This window comes from Carassius auratus, chromosome 30 (assembly GCF_003368295.1).
Source record: "Carassius auratus strain Wakin chromosome 30, ASM336829v1, whole genome shotgun sequence".
NCBI classification, from domain to species: Eukaryota; Metazoa; Chordata; class Actinopteri; order Cypriniformes; family Cyprinidae; genus Carassius; species Carassius auratus.
The window spans coordinates 9,376,339-9,396,689 of NC_039272.1; the positions used below are offsets into that span (position 1 = coordinate 9,376,339).

At 37.8% G+C, this 20,351-nt stretch overlaps 1 protein-coding gene across 2 annotated transcripts in view; it reads right to left on the minus strand.

Annotated features, from left to right (window-relative positions):
* The window catches only part of LOC113049130 (WD repeat and FYVE domain-containing protein 3-like), a 65,588-nt gene that overhangs the window by 31,236 nt on the left and 14,001 nt on the right, over positions 1–20,351 (minus strand). For both annotated transcript variants that reach the window (XM_026211188.1, XM_026211189.1), the window contains exons 5-18: positions 19,175–19,336; positions 18,895–19,087; positions 18,380–18,566; positions 17,670–17,836; positions 13,923–14,390; positions 13,570–13,668; positions 12,293–12,486; positions 10,715–11,172; positions 9,573–9,656; positions 8,081–8,252; positions 6,303–6,517; positions 4,711–4,823; positions 2,320–2,554; positions 390–490 (exon numbers count right to left, since the gene is read on the minus strand). In XM_026211188.1, coding sequence (XP_026066973.1) covers positions 390–490; positions 2,320–2,554; positions 4,711–4,823; positions 6,303–6,517; positions 8,081–8,252; positions 9,573–9,656; positions 10,715–11,172; positions 12,293–12,486; positions 13,570–13,668; positions 13,923–14,390; positions 17,670–17,836; positions 18,380–18,566; positions 18,895–19,087; positions 19,175–19,336 — 2,848 coding nt within the window. The remainder of the gene's footprint in view (positions 1–389; positions 491–2,319; positions 2,555–4,710; positions 4,824–6,302; positions 6,518–8,080; positions 8,253–9,572; positions 9,657–10,714; positions 11,173–12,292; positions 12,487–13,569; positions 13,669–13,922; positions 14,391–17,669; positions 17,837–18,379; positions 18,567–18,894; positions 19,088–19,174; positions 19,337–20,351) is intronic.

The window sequence follows — 20,351 nt, forward strand, 5'->3', positions numbered from 1 at the left end:
GCAACTGTACAGTACAGTTAATTAATAACGGATCAACTACGACAGCCTACATCGCACATCCTTCGATGTGACTATCGTGGAATCGTACATCGCGATATCGATGCTTAAACGATACATCGTGCAGCCCTAGTAGCCAAGTTTCACCACTCTCCCTGGCAACATACTATCATCTTTTTTTCCCCTTTTTATCCCTATTTATATCTTCGGAGATCCTAATCACCAAAGTTTATTGTGGAATAATGACTTGCTTGCTTTGCATTCACCACCTGAATGTACTTTTTTCATATTTTAGGCTTGATCTTAATAAAGATTTATAAAAGAGTGGAAAGCTGCTGTCTGCTATATGCAAATCACGGGGGTCGGGGAAGAGTGTGTTTGTGAGCACATACCATTTCCCATGCCGCTGACCACAGCCCCGTCACTGACTCCAGATGTGTTAGCATTACTGGACGGCGCGTTGTGAGGGGCCAAACTGGGCAAAAACAAACAGCTGGAGAGAGAAGACGAAAATAAAAAATGAATGTCAATTTATCAGAAATCCCAGCATACCAGACATTTCACACATTTTATTGTTGTCTCTCAGTAACAAACAGTCACATTGGCAGCTTAAAGAGTTGTTTACTTGTGGGTGTCACGCCTTATATAACACCGACAGAGTGTGCTCAAAATAACAGGACTGAACTACATCGTGTAAAAAACACAAACGTCCACTGACGGAACTTATTTAAACACCAGATATTACTAAATGTTAGAAAAGCAAATAATGAGAATGGGTGCAAACCAATGCAAGATTCTTGCCAATCCATACTTAATTAAGCATTCTGCCATTAATCAACTAAACAGAAAACCATCCCAGAGTCACTCAAAACAGCCAAACAAGTCTCTATGGAGGATAATGAACCCTGACAAAGGAAGCCTCATGTCATTTTAATATTATAAAAGCTGTGGCAATAAAAAAACAAAAAAAAACAAATCACACTAACAATACAAGCATCCACCCAAAAAACAGTGAAGCATTAACACCTCCCACCAGACAAGGAAGTGTGTGAAGAAGGGTTCAATTTGGGGACAAATCTGCTCACAAAAGTGAGCTACATCTGATAAAACCTCCCTTTGGGAACATTTGGAGAAATCCTCTTTTTTTGAGAAAAAAACAACGTATTTTATATATATATATATATATATATATATATATATATATATATATATATATATATATATATATATATATAAACACACATATATATTTCTACATCATTTTTACTAATATTATTTAATTCACATAATTAGTAAAGACAGATTATATATTGTTGTATATTATAAAAAAAAAGATCTTAAGATAAAACAATGGAAGTCTATGCATATGTGTGTGTTGGGGTTAATGTCCACCTCCTCCCTGTTTGCTCCTTTATAACCCAAAAAGCTTTAAGCCCAGCTGTGGCAGCACCATTAGGCTGGTCTGGACGCCCTAATACTGAACGTGTTTACATGAATTTTTCATGAAGGCAGATGGGGAGCGCACTGTGTGTGGTGCGTTTTGTCAGCTTTCACAAAATGAAATGTGGGCCAGTAAAAGTGATTTTTACATCTTCAATTATTCTAAGCTGCATGTTCTATTCAGATGTAGGAGGAAGTATTTAAAGACACAGGAGGATTCTGGCTAAGAGACATAAAAGATAAATCATTTGGATTGTCTGTGCAGTTGGTGCAGGTTTAAAGGGAATTTGTGGCATTTAAGTCTGTAGACCTGCTGCATAAAAGACCTCTGGGAGACTAACCAAACTCAATCTGTGCACAGCCAATACCACTTGAAGCATTTGGGTCTCTGTTATGTGTGCTGGGTGTAAAAACTGAACCGTTGACCCATTTCATACACAGAAATCTCCCATTTAAGCAGCTAATAATTTGGAAAGAAGACAAATGATGATCACTGTGCTTTCATAATTAATGAAAAAGATGAAATATTTAAGATCTGTTATTTTCAGTGCAGCACATACCCTGATGGGATTATGTTAAACAGAAGCAGATGGAGGCTCAGTGTGGATTCTTTGTTGCGCTTTGAACTGCGATACGTTCGGAGATGTAAGCACATTTCAAGTCTGTTTTTCCGTGAGCTTTAAACTAGGTCAAGCTTTTAAAAGCACAACATCAAATACAGTTTTGACTGACGTATATATCTGGTAAACACATTCTGAACTGAAGCCAATAAATCTCTGATGCCTAAACAGATGTCTGCTCACAAACAGTGATCGTGCAAACAAATCTAGACCTTCATTAGATAAATAGATAGATAGATTAGACTAGTGCTGGCAGCCTTACCCGAATCCCTCTAATGACGTGTCAAACTCCACGAAGGCTGGCGTGACGGACGATCCATGGAGACGGATGTCATGGGGCGTTGTCATGGAGACCAGGCACTTGACTCGGGTGAGGGGCACAGTGCTACCCTCAGCTGATCGCACCAGACTTCGGCTGATCCGGTACTGGCTGTTGTCCTCGTTAATCGTGAACACGCTATCTGGCCCAAAACCCTCCATGGACAGAGTCATGCTGTCTGGATATAGAAAAGGTCAAATTAAACTCTACTGTTCTCTTACTGTTACACTATTAACTTGAAACATAGTTAACAGTGATAACTGTGAGAATTTGTACTTAACTTGAACAATACCATTTATGTATTAATTTGATTCATGTTTTTGTTCTTAAAGTGTTCTATTATAGTTTATTAACATATGTATTAGTATATATTAGAAATTTAACAATATCAAAATCTCACAATAAAATAATATCATGATATGAAGTCTACGATATGATATTTATTGTGATATTTAAAACACTTACAGTTAATTTATTCGATCTAGTCAGTGAACTGAACCTTCATTTTTAAAGTGGACTCTCTTTTTATTTGTGATGTACTGTAACTGTCCCAGTCTAAGTTACATTCATACTGGTGTTTTAGGAAGTCAAACAAATTAGAATATAATAATGACAACAACGATGACAGTAATAGCCATATATTGTAAAACAATTGCACTGTAAAATAAATGAAAATGTATATTTCATAGGTATATTATTTTTGCTTTACACTACAGTAGGGACATTACAATTCTTCTTTTCTAATTTCTACACTTGAAAGAGATATTTTGAATTTGGTCTGCATTTAAACAACTAGCTGTCAGCAATTCATACTGCCCTTTTAAGCTTTTATTTTGATGGAAATGGCAGTAGAGCTGTTATTTTGAAGGGATAACAGGCTTAGAAAAACACATCTCACTACAAAACCAGTGAAATGCTGTAATCATCTGCCGTGAAAATAAAGCCTAACTGGCAGCTGTTGCATTCGGAAACGCACGCTAAACCTACAGCATGTACTGTACAATAAACGAGTTCACTGCATTCACTGTGAACGGAGCTACTCTAAGGCACGGAAAACACCGGATCACGAGCTGATCGCCTGAACAAAGAATGAAGGGATTAAACCATATTGTGCTTTCGGTTTTAGTTTGTTTAACAGATACATTATATTTTAACAGATTATTGTTATTATACATTATATATTTATTTACTTATTTCTTCTTGTCCTACATTTTGGTAACAAGACTGCAAAACTCATATATTGACCAGAAAATAAAACCACCTCTAATATTCAATAATTGAAAAGAATATCGCCTGCACTTAACCAACTAACAACAGCACTTTTCCTTTTATTGTCTTTTCATTTAATAAAAAAAAAAACAAATACCTGGCTATGCGTTCTATACTAGACTAACTGAGACTTGTCATGGCACTTGTATACTGTTGTTGTTCTCTTGTTGACCTGACTGCTTCTATTGTTCTCATTTGTAAATCGCTTTGGATAAAAGCGTCTGCTAAATGATTAAATGTAAATGTAAATATCGACAATCAACCTTTAAATGTTCAGCACCTCCTCAATACAATGGCCAATGGTAAAAAATATGTGTTTTATATATATATATATATATATGAGAGAGAGAGAGAGAGAGAGAGAGACACACACACACACACACACACTTATAAAAGTGTAAATATATAAAATGCTGCTATGTAAAGAGAAAAGCAGTGTAACCATCAGTGTGATGTCATAATAAGAATGCTAAAGGAATAAATAGCAGGTGGAAGTTTAATGTTGTAAATCGGAAACTATAAAAGCAAGGTAAATTTCCTGTCTTGTAGAATCCTTTCATTCTTTTTAAATTATAGTTCCCTTGAATACCCTAATTCTGAGGTAATCTATTATGGATACATCCAACAAAAATATCTGCTTGCACTGGACCCTGGAATGACTGCATAATTCCACTGAGGCTTTCTACTAAGCAAGCAGGAAACCTTTAAATTAGCGAGTTCAAAAAGGACTCGCTGGACATGGTGAGAGCTCGGAGAAAAGTCATTTTACTGGTAATTAGTGAAGCTGGGAACTCATCTCCAGCAAAACCCTGTTCAATTGTACGACTCTCTGCTGGCAGAGCCATGGAGAACGAAAGGAGAATGTTTTGTTTGATTCTGATGGTGATTGATGGCATTTCACCAAAGACCACAGTCAGTGAAGCCTGAAATAATGTCCCTTCTTTCACTGGCCCACAGAGAAACCACAGAGACAAGACCACATAACACTGACAAAAACTGTTTACGGGATGGCACAAAGCACAGTGACAGCTCTAGCAGTCTTTATGCATTCAGAGTTTTCCTTACTGCGCATTTCAGCTTCATAGCTTAGGGAGCTAGGCTTGTGGACCCGATACTGCTTCAGGAGCTTTTTGTCCCAGGCACCGCAATTCAGAGGATTCCCAAGTCGTAAAAATTCCCTGAAAAATGCATAAAAAAAAACATTTATTAGAGACAGTAATATCCCACACAATGAGCAATTGCTTGCCCTTCGAGCATTATCACAACACATTAGGAAATCCAGAAAACAACATCTTAATGATATAAATAAATGAAATTAATAAAATATTTAATTACAGTATAATAATTGTAATGATTGATAGATAAATATAATTTATTACATTATTATTTTCTAAATTATTATTATTATTATTTCATTTAAGAATAATAAGAAAATAATAATTTATATGAATCACTTAAATAACTTGATCCAGAATGCAGTAGCATGACATTTAAACCATATCAGACAGATTTTGATTTCTCAACTGAGCAGAAGTGAATAGCTGTTTTTTTTTTTTATTATTATTATTTTGTAGTGAAGCATCCTCCATATCTATATCAAATGTAAATAACACTGCATAGTCTTCACTGTATAAATTAAATTTAATAAATCTGTTAAAGCTACAAAAGTGATTTTTCTCTAGGTGTTTTGTACAATAAACTGCTGTGAAGTTGAACCAATATACTATCCATACTACCTTCACCTGCTATAAGCAACGGTGTTCACAAGATTACTTGTAGAGACAGTTTTGCCTGTATGTGTCACTTCAGGCACAAATCATGCGGAAGTGAATGGAATTAGAGTTCATGTGCATCTGCATGGCTCTCAGCATGTCTACACCAGACATGAGCAGCGCAGCACGACAAGACTCAACAAAATGCAATAGAGCCCAATATAATCAGTGATTCTGTCTATACTGGATGCGGCGCGACATGGCAAATCCCAGAGAGTACATCCCTCAATCTTTTCATGATGTACTGGCACAAAGTTCAAAGGATTTGCAATGGTCTCTTTGTTGCGTCCAGTGTAGATAGAGCGGGGTTGCATGATGCTACATCTGTCGCAAAAACGATAAGTATAAATATAATGATCGGTATACTAAAAATCGCACATCCTGCAATGCGACTATTGCACGTTGTGATATCGATGCTGAAACAATATTTCTTGGAGCCCTAACAGAGAGCTGTGAATAATATAGAACATTTTATCATTTTCCTTTTGTGCAAACATCCAGCTGTGATCAGATCAAATCAGTAAAGACTGAAACATGCAGGAGCCCCAGGAGCAAAACAGTTTTTCACTGACTCATCTGGTCTTTGTATAAACAAAAATCAGTTCAAAAAAAGCTCACATATGGGAGACCAATCAATAGAAGGTTGGGAGCAGAAACATGTTCCGTTAAGGTGTTATTCATTAATTATTAATCACTTCAATAAATATCGCTGAGGCTTTGAGACGTAATGGACAAAAAGCTGGCCCTCTGATATGTAATGTATACAGTATATTGTACATTACCAGCGAGGAGGCCCTCTCTGTCCTCATAATATTATATAATACAATTGAATATAATATATTTTCCAGTCTCTCTCTAAACATTTTTGGAGCAAACTGGACTCACCTTAGCACCATCGGCTCTAGGGCCTGGGAGGCCAGTCGCTCAAACATCCTCTGAAGAGGTGGGTGAAGTGGGTGATCTTCATCTCCCAAAGCGCAACTACAGCGCTGAAGCAAACGTGAGTGCAGACCTGCCTCACACAGGATCTGCTGGTTCCTCTCTGAATGCACTAGCAGCTGCAGGATGTTAGCAACCGCCAGCTGCAGGTCCAGAGCGTGCTGAGGAGCAGAGCAAGGCTAAAGTGAGCTGTAGGACACTTACAGTGGAACACTCAGCTCAGATAAACACTAATATTATGAAATTTCACATTTACATTGCAGTAATAACATAAGATGTTATTACTAGTCATTCTGAAAACAAGTACCGTATTTTTCGGACTATAAGTCGCATCAGTCCAAAAATACGTCATGATGAGGAAAAAAAACATATATAAGTCGCACCGGACTATAAGTCGCATTTATTTAGAACCAAGAACCAAGAGAAAACATTACAGTCTACAGCCACGAGAGGGCGCTCTATGTCTTCAGTGTAGACTACAGGAGCGCCCTCTCGCAGCTGTAGATGGTAATGTTTTCTCGTGGTTCATTTCAATCGATTCATGTCAAATTAATTTTGATAAATAAGTCGCACCTGACTATAAGTCGCAGCACCAGCCATACTATGAAAAAAAGTGTGACTTATAGTCGGGAAAATACGGTACTTAAGACAGTGGTTCTCAACCTTTTTTTCCAATGGGCCGCACTATGGTTCAAGTTCAAGTCTCACAGGCAACACGAATATCACCGATACAAAACGACCATATTTATAATATTATAGTCTACATTTTATGAACTCAATCATTAAAATAAATTAATAATTCTACTCACTCTTAATAAAACACCTGATGCTTTTGCTTGCGATTGCAAGTTGCTGTCTGTAAAATGCGCACAGAAGCATTACTTGACGCGCAACACTGAAGAAAATGTGCATTCACAAATGTAGCCTATGCTTATCCAAATATAGAAAGCAATTTTGAATTTAATAATCTGAGGTTCTCTCCAGAGATGTTTTGCCACATTTCTGCAATTAAGGATGATTGCTGCGTATTATGGGTGTTTCCTTTTGCCTGGCCCTGAACATCTTCAAGTGAGTGGCGGGGAAAACCGAAAGTTGGTTCCGAAACTCCAGCACTCTCCTACTTTCACTGCTGATTATGTGACTGTTCTTTGTGTGTTTCTTCGTTGCCATTTTCCATTAACTCTGGCATTAACTCTCCAGTTGCTCTCTGTAACTCTCGAGGGAGCAGCCTACCGTAAACTGTGGTAATCATTTCTTTGGTGAGGCAAACAACAAAACAAGAATACTGTTGATAACCCTTAAATAAGGTCTTTAAGTTTCACACAAAATATAACGCATTCATTCTCATAAAATCCTTCACTTTGACATCTGACTGTAGGTGAAAAATAAATATGATGGTAACACATATTTAAATTGAAGATGTGTGAACAAGTCTTTAAACAATTTAATTAAAATAAATACAAATAAATTATATATAATGGCATATTGAAATAATCCCACGACTCTCTCTATACACACACACACACACACACACACACACACACACACACATATATATATATATTTATAACTTTTGAACAGCAACACATTCTCTCCTAGCTACATATCAACACCAGAGTTTTGCATTAGGCATTCCCATGTGGGCTGATGTCTTTGTAGACACCAAACATGGTGTCAGTTCACTAAATTTTGAGATGGAGCCAATGTCTACAAGCAGCTCATACCTCAGGCTGTGTGTCAGACGAAACAGAGGGTAGGAGGTCCAGCATTGCCAGCACTGCTCCGGGGTGGATGACTACAGGGTCTGAAGAGTGTTGCGACGGATTTCCCAAGTGCAGCTTTAAGTCTGTTAGGACTTTACCAGGAGCAGAGTTGGATGAGCTATGATAGCCATGTCTATTGGGAAAGAAAAGATTGCTTAATGGGTCTTCTTAGAGCATCACTTAGCGTCAGTGTCTGGAAAGTGTAATTCACTTATACATTTTGGCTTGGCAGTTTTATCCTAATAAAAGCTAATAGGCTGCAAAAGCTTAGAGAGATTTTTTAAAGAAGGATTGTTCAGTGCTTACTCTTAAATACAGCATGGAAATGAAATTTTGAAATCAAATATCAACTTCGATATAAGGTTAATTATGAATCAAAACTCCCCACAGAGAGCTTGAAAAGCAAAAGGACTGAAAACTGCAACTGCATAGCTTTACAGGTAAGCAAAGAAGCTCAACATGTCAGATGAAATGGTGCAGAAAAAGATGAAAGTATAGTCAAAGGAGACGATGAAGTAGAAGAAAAGCAAGAGGTTGCAAAATTTGCAGACGGTGATCACTTTGATCAGAGGGAGGAGATGAATAACAGTATGCTAAACAGTAAGTTTCCTACGAGCAGCAATTTGTCTATCCACACGGAAAACATAAATGTAGAGGTGCATAGCATAATTACAGCCAATCAGAACATATTTGATGTTTAACATACCGCTATTTTGAACCAATGCCATTTCTGAGTGGGCGGGGCTAAGGTAAATATATACACTACATTAACAATTTCCTGTTGCTTGTTGGGACTTGTTAGGAAAATAAAAAAAATCTGACTTACACAGAAGAGATGTTTTTTTTTTTACTTTTCAAGTTATCATATTGTAGGAACCGAACGAAATAGCTCATAGGTCTAGTTCTAAACCTGTATGTTATTTTTATTGAAAATTCCTAGTGACATCAATTCAGATGAATACATAATTCTAAATTTCTAAACAGTTTTTAGTCTACATAAATTAATAATACATTACTGTATTTAGGCATCACAACATAATAATGTACAACATGAAAAAAATGGATATTCATTTTCAGAGCAGCTAAAAATTACATTTAACCCTTACAGTATTATGCAATTGTTAGAGTTTTTAAAGATTGACTTCAAGTAAGGGCTTTAAGCTGTTAAAGGCAAAATACAATTCTAAAGTTTGGGGTAAGAATTTTTCTAATGGAATAAGTACATTTATTCAGTAGAGACTTTCACATCATTAAAAAAGTACAGTATATTATTTCAAGTGAATTCTGTTCTACTGGACTTTCTATTCAACAGAGAATCTGTGTGAAAATGTATCACAGTTTCCACAAAATCTTAGAACTGATAAATAATAAATGTTTCTTGAGCACCAAACTAGTATATTACAATTATTTAAAAGACAAAGGGAGAAGAGGAAGAGGTGGCAGAAAGCAGTACCTCTTCCTGGCGATTGCTGGCGTGCCCCAAGGAGAGGGCAGCGAGGTCTCATGAGTCAAGCAGGGGGGCACCTGCTCGGCACGACTACAACGATTCAACCACAAACAGACACGCCGAGTCACGACCAAACAATCAACATGAAGACAGACCAGACAATCACACAGCCATACACACAAACAGCAGGTCCATACCACACAACCCCCGCGTGTGCAGCCAGGCAATGTCAGAGGTTACAAAAGACAAAGACATAAGAAAGAGCAAGAGAGGAAGGCAGTTAGTTCCTGTTGAATATACAGCTCAGGGCACAGCACATAGAACTATCTACAGATCATGCAAATCTAACACAAACAGAAGCCCAAAGCACAGCTACACTCAGCTAGCATGTGAAGCCATTTGCATCTTCTGAAGGTCATGACTAATGAGAATGACGCATCTAAACTACACTCTCAGCAAATCAGGGATGGGCATGAAAAGTCAACTGGTCGAGTGTTCATTCTGTACCTCAAATTACAAAAAACTATTTTCCTTTGTGACTTTGCCTGCCATAGAAAACACTGAATTGAAAACGCCGAACTGAAATTGGCCTCAATTTTTATTTTGGGATTTGAATAAAAATATAATATAAAAACACAAAATAGTCTTTTTAGAATAGACATTTTTACATTTTAATTTCCCTAATGGCGGTAGTCTAAATATAAAATTGGTTTCTATGTAAGCCCTGGGTGAGCTCAAACATGATTATAAATTTTGATTACATCTCTTATTCTTAATTCTTTTTTTTTAGCTTGTTCCTTTTAACTTTCAAAAGTAGACGTGGACGGTTTTAAACCATTACGCTCATTTATTTTTTTTAAGACATATGATAGCTTGTTAAAGTTTTTTTATGAAATTGTCATTAGTGTTATGTTGGTGAATTAATCAAAATATAAAATGTATAGACATGTCAGATGTTCAGTTTTATTAGAATTTTTTTTTTCATTGCAAAGAGTACTCGACTTTAAAAGTAACTTTTCCCATCCTTACTAATGTTCTCTTAAAATTACTTAAAGGTAAACTAACATCACCATCTTACTAACATCACTTAGAAAAACACATTGATCCACATTATTCATTAAGCATAGACCACTTCCATTTATCCACACCTGTCAAAAGAGTCGGTGGCCACCTTGTACAGGTAGATGAACAGCTTGCTGCAGTGCTTGAGTGTGGGACACACATTTTCTGCTGGTATAATCTCATCCTCCAGTAACCGCTGGAATGGTTGGGCATTTGAGGGGAAGACGGTTGCTGGACCAACTTTCTTAGCATCAGAAAAACATCCCAAAAGTCGCACAGCATCGGCCAGCTTCTCATACTGGATCTCAGTGCGAAAGAAGTGCGAGTTGGCAGGTTCGTAACGCATGGCTGCTGTTAGAGTGCAGAATACGGTGTGTAGTAGTTCAAAGATTTTGTTCTGGTTGACCTTCTCCCAGCCGCTGACAGGAGGAGAACAGAGAGAACGCTCCATGGCAACCAACAGTGAGGTCACGTACACAAAGCCTCCCACCTTGCGAAAGACGGTGCGTGTACGGTGGCTCTCGCGCAGCACTGCTAACAAAGCCTAATGAGAAAGAACAAAGAATTTTAGGCAAATTCAGAATGAAATCATAAGGATGGAAGTCAACTGTCTGACAAAGATGCTTTAATTCATTAATTCAAAAGTTTGGGTTAAATAAATTTATAAAATTGTATAAGTTTTCTAAAGAATTATGCGAAACTGAAGACTGGAGTGAGGCTGTGTGTCCACCAAAGAGTTTTTAGCCAATTAAAAGCACCTAACTATGAGTGCTTAAGGGCACTTCTATGGCCAGCATTTTTTTCAATTGAAACACTTTGGTTGATATGATGACGAATATCCGCAGAAGTAATGTTGCAGACTCATCATTAATGAAATGTTGCAAGCATTATTTTTCATTTCAATATTCATAGTAGTCTGGGAATCCCATTTGGGATTAATACAGGGAGAAAAGCAAAATTAGCTTCTCCTCCATTGTTGTTCACTCATAGTGATCAAGCATCCCAGGAACCAAACTCCAGTGGTTTGAGTATTACCTCTCCTAAAAGTTCTTCAAGGTAACTTCGAGAGGCGTACAAGTCACAACATCTAACTACTGGGGTGCCTCAGGGCTCAGTTCTTGAACCAATCCTCTTCTCTGTCTACATGGTATCACTAGGTTCTGTCATTCAAAAACATAGCTTTTTATATCACTGCCATGCTGATGCAACTCAACCTCTCATTCCATCCTGAAGATCCGATGATAGATGCTCGCATCTAAGCATGTCATAATCTAAAAAGTGACAATGATGAGTGCTGCGCTTTACCCAAATTTGAACATTAGATTCTTAGCACCTTGTCACACTGCTGGTGTTTTGATGCATGGTGCTCCCATTCAAAACAACTGGAAAAAATATGTTAGCCTCAGGAAAAACAGTCTTGTGGACACACAGCCTAATAGTGGCTAATATATTATAGAATTACAATATATTATTGTATTATATTACATATAATAGAAGTGCACCAAAATCTTCAACAACTGCATATGTTTATGTACACAAAAATAGTGAAGCATTAATTTCAATATGTGTACTATTTTCCAAATTTACTCCATTGCCACCTACAACTGTAACAACTTGGCTGAATGTGGCATTTATTTTCTTCACACAGTATAAATATGCCTCACCCGCAGAATGTCAGTTTTGAGCTGTAGTTCTGTTGAAGGTGCAGAGTGCATAAGGCCGAGCAGAGTACCCATGTCATCATCTCCAGAAGGCGACAGCACCAGCTGTTGAATGATCATCAGAGCGTGCTCACGACACTGACGGTACTTCACAATGTTGTGCACACACCGGGCTCCACCAAACTCACGGAACAATCCTGAGAGATTCAGATTTTCTCATTAAAAATTCATCTCGGTGTCGTATAAGCTTGAAAAACAACTTCAGTTTCGACTTTATAGCTTGGCAAGATATGTAATGTATTGTTTATGTAAATATTTGACACAACAAGACCATAGTGAGATTTAGAAATGACTGATTACCTCAGTGTCAATTCTATATTTGGAACTACTCGCTCATTTTCTGCAACAAAGCCATTCTGACTGGCTAACAATAAATAAAGCATGAGTGCATCTGTGAAAGCATTCTGAGACCATCAACAGCCATGATATAGAAGAGAAATGATTACAGAGCTGAAGTTAAAAGCGCTTCCCAGCCAGAGACCTGACTCAGCACAGAGAGTGAGACTACTGCAGGCCCTGAGAGCATGAAAATGAATTCTGACTTGTCCCTGAGTGCTTGAAAACAAAGGTAAAATGGCAGCAAAATAACACTATTATAATGAATGTCTAAGGGGTGCACTTGAAAGGGACCATATGAAATCAAAAAACTGACTTTTGTGGCATTGTGTCTGTATATTAGCTTTGAGACGATCTATATATTAGCATACTGTTAAATAAAAAAAAAAATGCCTTTGGCAGGTCTTAAAGATTTAAAATGTAGTCTATTTTCTGACAACATATAAAATAATATTCATGGTTTACAGCTATGATGTAACTAAAGCCTAAGTACTATTTTAAAGGAAAAGGGACATCTATTTCTGTCTTGCCAAAATACCCCATTTTAAATGGAAATTATATCACTGTTATTATCTTTAGAATACTTTTGATTTCAAAAGATTAAAAAAATTCCACGAGGCCCTGATTATTAATAAAGGCAATTTAAGAGGAAGAGACGGTGAGACCAAAACTACTGCGTCAGTCTAATTCCAAGCCTACTGCTCACCATTTCCTCTTTCAAAACCCAGCAAAACTCAGAGCCTTCAGGACACTTCAGAGTTATAACAGAGTTTTATCAGAGTTTGTGTCCCGGTCTGTGGCCCTTTCCTAACCTCTTTCCCCTCTCCAAACCTTCATATTACAAAGTCAATTTAAGATTAAAAAAAGATCATGCACACATTTACCTGCATTGGTGTTTGAGCCTTGCAAGAGGACCGTGAGTGTCTCCATGACAAGCCAGGCAAGCTGTTTTTGATCTTCAGCCACATTGTTCTTGGCATCACCTGACCACAGTGAGGGCAGAAGCCATTGAAATTATAACTAGTATCAAAAATGTTTATTTGAATTAAAATAAAGAGATATTTAAAAAGTGAATTAAAAAAGACAAAAGCACATGATTAAGTTTCTAAAACTTGAAAAACTAAAATACAAGCTAATTCAAAATATTAATAAACACTAAAAAAAAAAAAATAATCTAATTCTCAAAAATACTCAAAACTATTAGATATTATTTAATTTTAGTTCACAAAATATTTACCCTGCTCGCCATGTGCTTGTGTTGGGTCTTTCAACAGTGCTGCATATTTGTGGAGCAGGTTAACTAACACTTCCAGGAGTCCAACTTCACGGAAGACATCACTGAAGACAGGGTGGTGGCGACCGAGCTTGAGAAGAGTGCGAGTGGCTGTGATGCTGCATCCGTAAGAAGTGCTGGACTTTAACAGCACGCTAACGCTAAAAAGCTCTTTGCATGGTACGTAATTAAGCCCGAAGACAACAAACTCCAGTAGCTCAAAGTACTTGGACTGCACGTCCGGTAGCTTTGCTACTCGCTCTGCAAACTGCGACAGCGTATGCTGTGCCTCTAAGATGAAATAGTTGGCATAGTCGGCAGCGTATATGTTGGCAATGGCTTCAAGGATCATACGTGCTAATCGACCACTCTTGGCCTTCAAGAAGGTATTCTGAAGCACAGAGAAAGCCTGGATGTTTCTGACTGTGTGGCCTGAAAAAAAAAGAAAAAAAAAAAAAAAAAAAAAAGATATTGGATCTTGAGCAATCATGGACAAAAAATAACCAATACATTATTAAAAATGGCTCCTGTTGTGTTCCACAAAAGTCATTCATTCATACAGGTTTGGTACATGATGGTAAATAAGTAAATAACAAAAGCATTTTTGGCTCAACTATTCATTTTGCACCACCATCTAGACTCTAGAAACTCCAGTGACCTTTGGTGGACTCTAGGTAGTAAAACAAAATCTCACACATTTTCATTTCCACTCAACCTGAATGCAGACGTGTACAGTGGGTACGAAAAGTATTCAGACCCCCTTACATTTTTCACTCTTTGTTATATTGCAGCCATTTGCTAAAATCATTTAAGTAAAAAAAATGTTCCTCATTAATGTACACACAGCACCCCATATTGACAGCAAAACACAGAACTGTTGACATTTTTGCAGATTTATTAAAAAAGAAAAACTGAAATATCACATGGTCCTAAGTATTCAGACCCTTTGCTGTGACACTCATAAATTTAATTAAATTTAATTCTTGAGATAGTTCTACACCTTCATTTGAGTCCAGCTGTGTTTGATTATACTGATTAGACTTGATTAGGAAAGCAACACACCTGTCGATATAAGACCTGAGAGTTCACAGTGCATGTCAGAGCAAATGAGAATCATGAGGTCAAAGGAACTGAAGAGCTCAGAGACAGAATTGTGGCAAGGCACAGATCTGGCCAAGGTTATAAAAAAAATTATTCTGCACTAAAGGTTCCTAAGAGCACAGTGGCCTCCTTAATTCTTAAATGGAAGACGTTTGGGACGACCAGAACTCTTAGTAGAGCTGGCCGTCTGGCCAAACTGAGCTATCGGGGGAGAGGAGCCTTGGTGAGAGAGGTAAAGAAGAACCCAAAGGCTGTGGCTGAGCTCCAGAGATGCAGTCGGGAGATGGGAGAAAGTTGTAGAAGGTCAACCATCACTGCAGCCCTCCACCAGTCGGGGTTTATGGCAGAGTGAAGGATTCTCTGGTCTGATGAGACCAAGATAGAACTTTTTGGCCTTAATTCTAAGCCAATTCTGTGTGGAGAAAACCAGGCACTGTTCATCACCTGTCGAATACAGTCCCAACAGTGAAGCATGGTGGTGGCAGAATCATGCTGTGGGGGTGTTTTTCAGCTGCAGGGACAGGACGACTGGTTGCAATTTGAGGAAAAGATGAATGCGGCCAAATACAGTGATATCCTGGACGAAAACTTTCTCCAGAGTGCTCAGGACCTCAGACTGGGCTGAAGGTTCACCTTCCAACAAGATAATGACCCTAAGCACACAGCTAAAATAACGAAGGAGTGGCTTCACAACAACTCCGTGACTGTTCTTAAATGGCCCAGCCAGAGTCCTGACTTAAACCCAATTGAGCATCTCAAGAGAGACCTGAAAATGGCTGTCCACCAATGCTTACCATCAAACCTGACAGAACTGGAGAGGATCTGCAAGGAGCAATGGCAGAGGATCCCCAAATCCAGGTGTGAAAAACTTGTTGCATCTTTCTCAAAAAGACTCATGGCTGTATTAGATCAAAAGGATGCTTCGACTAAATACTGAGCAAAGGGTCTGAATACTTAGGACCATGTGATATTTCAGTTTTTCCTTTTTAATAAATGTGCAAAAATGTCAACAATTCTGTGTTTTGCTGTCAATATGGGGTGCTGTGTGTTCATTAATGAGGAAAAAAATTAACTTAATTATTTTAGCAAATGACTGCAATATAACAAAGAGTGAAAAATTTAAGGGGGTCTGAATACTTTCCGACATGACATGACTTGCAAATAAATCTGTTGTTAAAAAGAAATCAATAACACATACAGCTAGTCACATAATACTCATAAATGAAAAGCACTGCCATTGTTAAAACCAAAACATAAGTCTGTAACAAGAACAAGATTATGATTTTTCTATTTATTTATTAACACCATGTCAGCTGCAAGGCAAATAACATATTGAAAGTCATACAGTTAACAAACCAGTACCCAAGACCATGAATATATGATGGTCTTAAACTCTGACTTGACGACCAAGACTGTAATAATATGGTCTTGGACTTTAACTAGAAGATTAAGACTATAACCATGAAAATGCGTTCTTAGACTCAAGGCTCATATTTTCATGGTCTTGGTCTTGTCATGGACTTGGAAGTGGACTCAACCTTCTACTGCTATCTTGATTCAGATTCAAATGAGCTGGTCTCGACTAAAACACTGCTGAATACTTAGCCACCAATGTCTGAACATAAAATTGATTACTGGTGTTTATTTCTCCATTGGGTCTTTCTGAAAAGTAATTAAGCTATACAGCTAGGGTTCAAGAAAAACATACTGTATGCAATAATAACTATGAACACCCAACCATCACATGATCATAGAGCGAGACAAGCCAGTCCTTTAACCCTGCAATCCTTAAAAACACATTCTTGCGCATTCAACCTTTATGAACTTCCACTTCAGAGAGTGCTTTTGCTGGTTGAGTGAAAATGACACTACAAAGTAGGAAATGAACAGTCTCTGTCTTGATGTGACTGGGTGCATAAACAATATAATCTGCCGCAATTATTTTAATTACAGCATTTAATGGCTCTTGGCGAGGCATAAGACAAGCCAAACAAATAACCTAACCAGATTACACAGTAGGTGTCTGCCGTTTGCCTCCTTCTGACCAATTAATGCCATTTACAGCCAGTGAACACTAATGTTTTAATTCTCCCTCAGAAACCGCAGGCCCTTCTTCTCCTTGTGTGCCTAAAAGAGTAATCTAGCTGATGAAGGGAGGCAGCAGCAGACACAGATGAGGGGGTTAATAATTGAAAACGCTACGAGGAAGAAAACTAATAATCTCACTCAAAGGTTTAGACAGCCATTGATTACAGCTAGGTTAATTTGTCCTGAGAGCTCTCAAAAAGATTTAAGTATCATTGACATATTTTTTGAATGAATGAATGAAAATAAAATCATTTATTGAATTTATTTGTTTGGAAGCAAGAAGAGAATTCCAAAAATGTTAAATTACAGCAAGTACAGACGCATGCTAAATCTGTAAAGTGTTTTAGTAATGCAAACCACTTAAGCATCTGCATTGCAAAACTTGTCATCTGAATCCCAATATTTCCACGTTTCCTGGCCAAAGTTCAACATACCCGGGAATTTCACATCACCAACTTTCACACCCAGCTGTGCTGTGACCCAAGTTAAGAGTCAAGTGCATGTCAATTTATGAAGGCTGACCTTTCCCAGAAGGCTGTGGAACCACAAAACCTGGAAGCAGGAAGGGTGCTCCGGTGGTGAGACCAGCTGGCTTCAGCTCGCTGACACCATATGTGGTCAGAGCGGTCACCAGGTTGACCAGGTCCTTTAGAGCATCTTTGGATTCATCCTCTTTGGCCTGCTCCAACCTAAAATACAGCAAGTATAACAGAGAATATCACTACGCAATCATATCGGAATTTAAAATAACTACACTGCCTCTTAGTGCCTTTAAATTATTCATTTTTGGGGGAGAACTATCCCTTTAAGATAACATAAGTAAACATACAAGCAATTTAATAAAATAACGAATTTTTTAAAGAAATTATATTAAGTAAATTAAGATCACTCAACTGACCAAATTTTGTTGTTTTGTTTTTAATTCAAAAGATTCGGTTTCCTTAAAAATATTAATCAGCACAACTGTTTTCATTTGATAATAATACGAAATGTTACTTGAGCACCAACTCAGCATATAAGAAAGCTTTCAAAAGGATCACTACCATTCCGAATTTTTGAACATAAGAGTGCAAGAACATGAAATATTGGTTTATTTAGAAATTAGCAATGTAGCAAGTTTGAAAATGTACTTTCCGTGGTTCATTACTGCAAAGTAACCCTATTCCTAACCACACATTATCCCTCGAATATAAAATGCTGAATATTTATGCAATAAATCATGAAAAATTCACCTGATCATAAGATCTATGAGGAAGGTGTAACCCTGACACATGCGGAAGTCATCCAGGAGTGTCTGAGAGACATCACTCGAATCCTTCAAAAAACAGGAGAGCCCAGCAAACATCTCCACAATCTCCAGAGGAGAGAGGTCATCTGACTGCTGCATGTTCTGGATGCACGTTGACAAGCACTCTTTCTCTGCAAGAGAGAGCCAGAACAAATATTGTCTTTTTTTTTTTTTTTTGCAGTAAACCAAAAAAATGCCTTCATACTTTAAAGGAATTAAATCCATCTTAAGGGCCGAGAGTTGATCATTGCAGAGCAATTCTTAGCAAAAGTGTCTGCAAACACCAGACACTGACCTCTTAAAATGCTAAAAGCACAAACGTGAGTGACAGTAAGCAGTTACGTATGGTTTAAATGTTACTAGGGTTCATGCAGCAAAACATTGTCAGTATTATGCATCCATGCACAGCAACGGCAATGAAACCACAGTGAAAGAAGTCAAATCATCACCGCAACTTACCGTGGATGTACTTGACGACGTTAACGCTGAGCCCATATCTGGAGATGGTGGTAAGCACTTCTCCGGCGCTCTTCCTCCAGGGAAGGTTGTGGGGGGGACACCAGGAGGTGATGGCACTGAAGAGCAGCTGTAGATCATCCTTCTGGGCCAGCTCTTCTGCTGGAGACACGTAGCTACACAGCTTCACAAGGATCTGAGAAGAAAAAGTCACAGTTGGTCTCAATATGTACACTTTGTGAATGTTTTGTGGAGTAAACACTGTTCCTAAAGACAGAGAGACCTGGACAAAGACTTTCTGTAGAAGAGCTCTGCGGTCCGCCAGAGGAAGCTCAGTCTGGGTGGCAGCAGGAACCTCGGGCATATGGGGCAGGTCAAAAAACAAATATAGACACTTCACCAGTGTGGAGGGCACCGACATGGTGGTCATACAGTCCACTGTTTTCTGTAGAAACATAGAAAGGACAGGATTCAAATTCAGCTAATGAGCAGATCATGTTTTTTTTATGTATTTGAATATGAATAACTGGCAACCTGTTTAATATTCTACAATTCTGTTAACAGATAGACTAGAGAAGGGATGAGTCACTTTGGCATAAATAGCAATCCTATGAAACACCATCTTTAAAACCTCATTATCATCATTAGATCGCTTACTGAATGGTAAAATGAGGATTATAACAGTTTTAAACTTTTACTTGTATAACCTATTTTCTGTTACTACAAATGATTATACACTCCCGTTCAAAAGTTTGGGGTCTATAAGATTTTTTTAAAAGAAGTCTCCATATGCTCATTAAAGCTGCATTTGTTTAATTCAAAATACAGTAAAAACCGCAATATTGTGAAATGCAACGGCTTTCTTTATTAATATACATTTTAATTTTAATTAGAATACATGTTTAAAAATAAACTGAAAAGTAAAATTAAATTAAAAATGTAAATTAAATGTAAATTAAATGTATGCATTTAGCAGACGCTTTTATCCAAAGCGACTTACAGTGTATTCAGGCTATCAATTTTTACCTATCATGTGTTCCTGGGGAATCGTACCCCCAACCTTGCACTAGCTTGCTTGCTAACGCAACGCTCTACCAGTTGAGCTACAGGAACACTAATACTTAATTACAACCTTAAATGTCTAAATCCAATAAACTATGTGTACTGATAAAAAAAGCCTAGAAGATATACAGTAAACCTAAACTTAAATGATTTGTGCAGTGCATCTCGTTACACAGTCTGAGTCTAATGGCCTTTGTGAAACCCTGATAAGCATATATGGCAGATCAGTGATGTCATCACTGTGCACTAAAGGGGCTCAGGTGGACATGACTGAAACGAAATGCTGCAGGTGGGTCAGAGCTTCACTTTTCACTGCCACAGTCTCGCCTGACACTAATCAGACCAGGATCCTGCTGCCGGTGCCAATGAAACACTGATGAGAGGATAAAATCCCATCA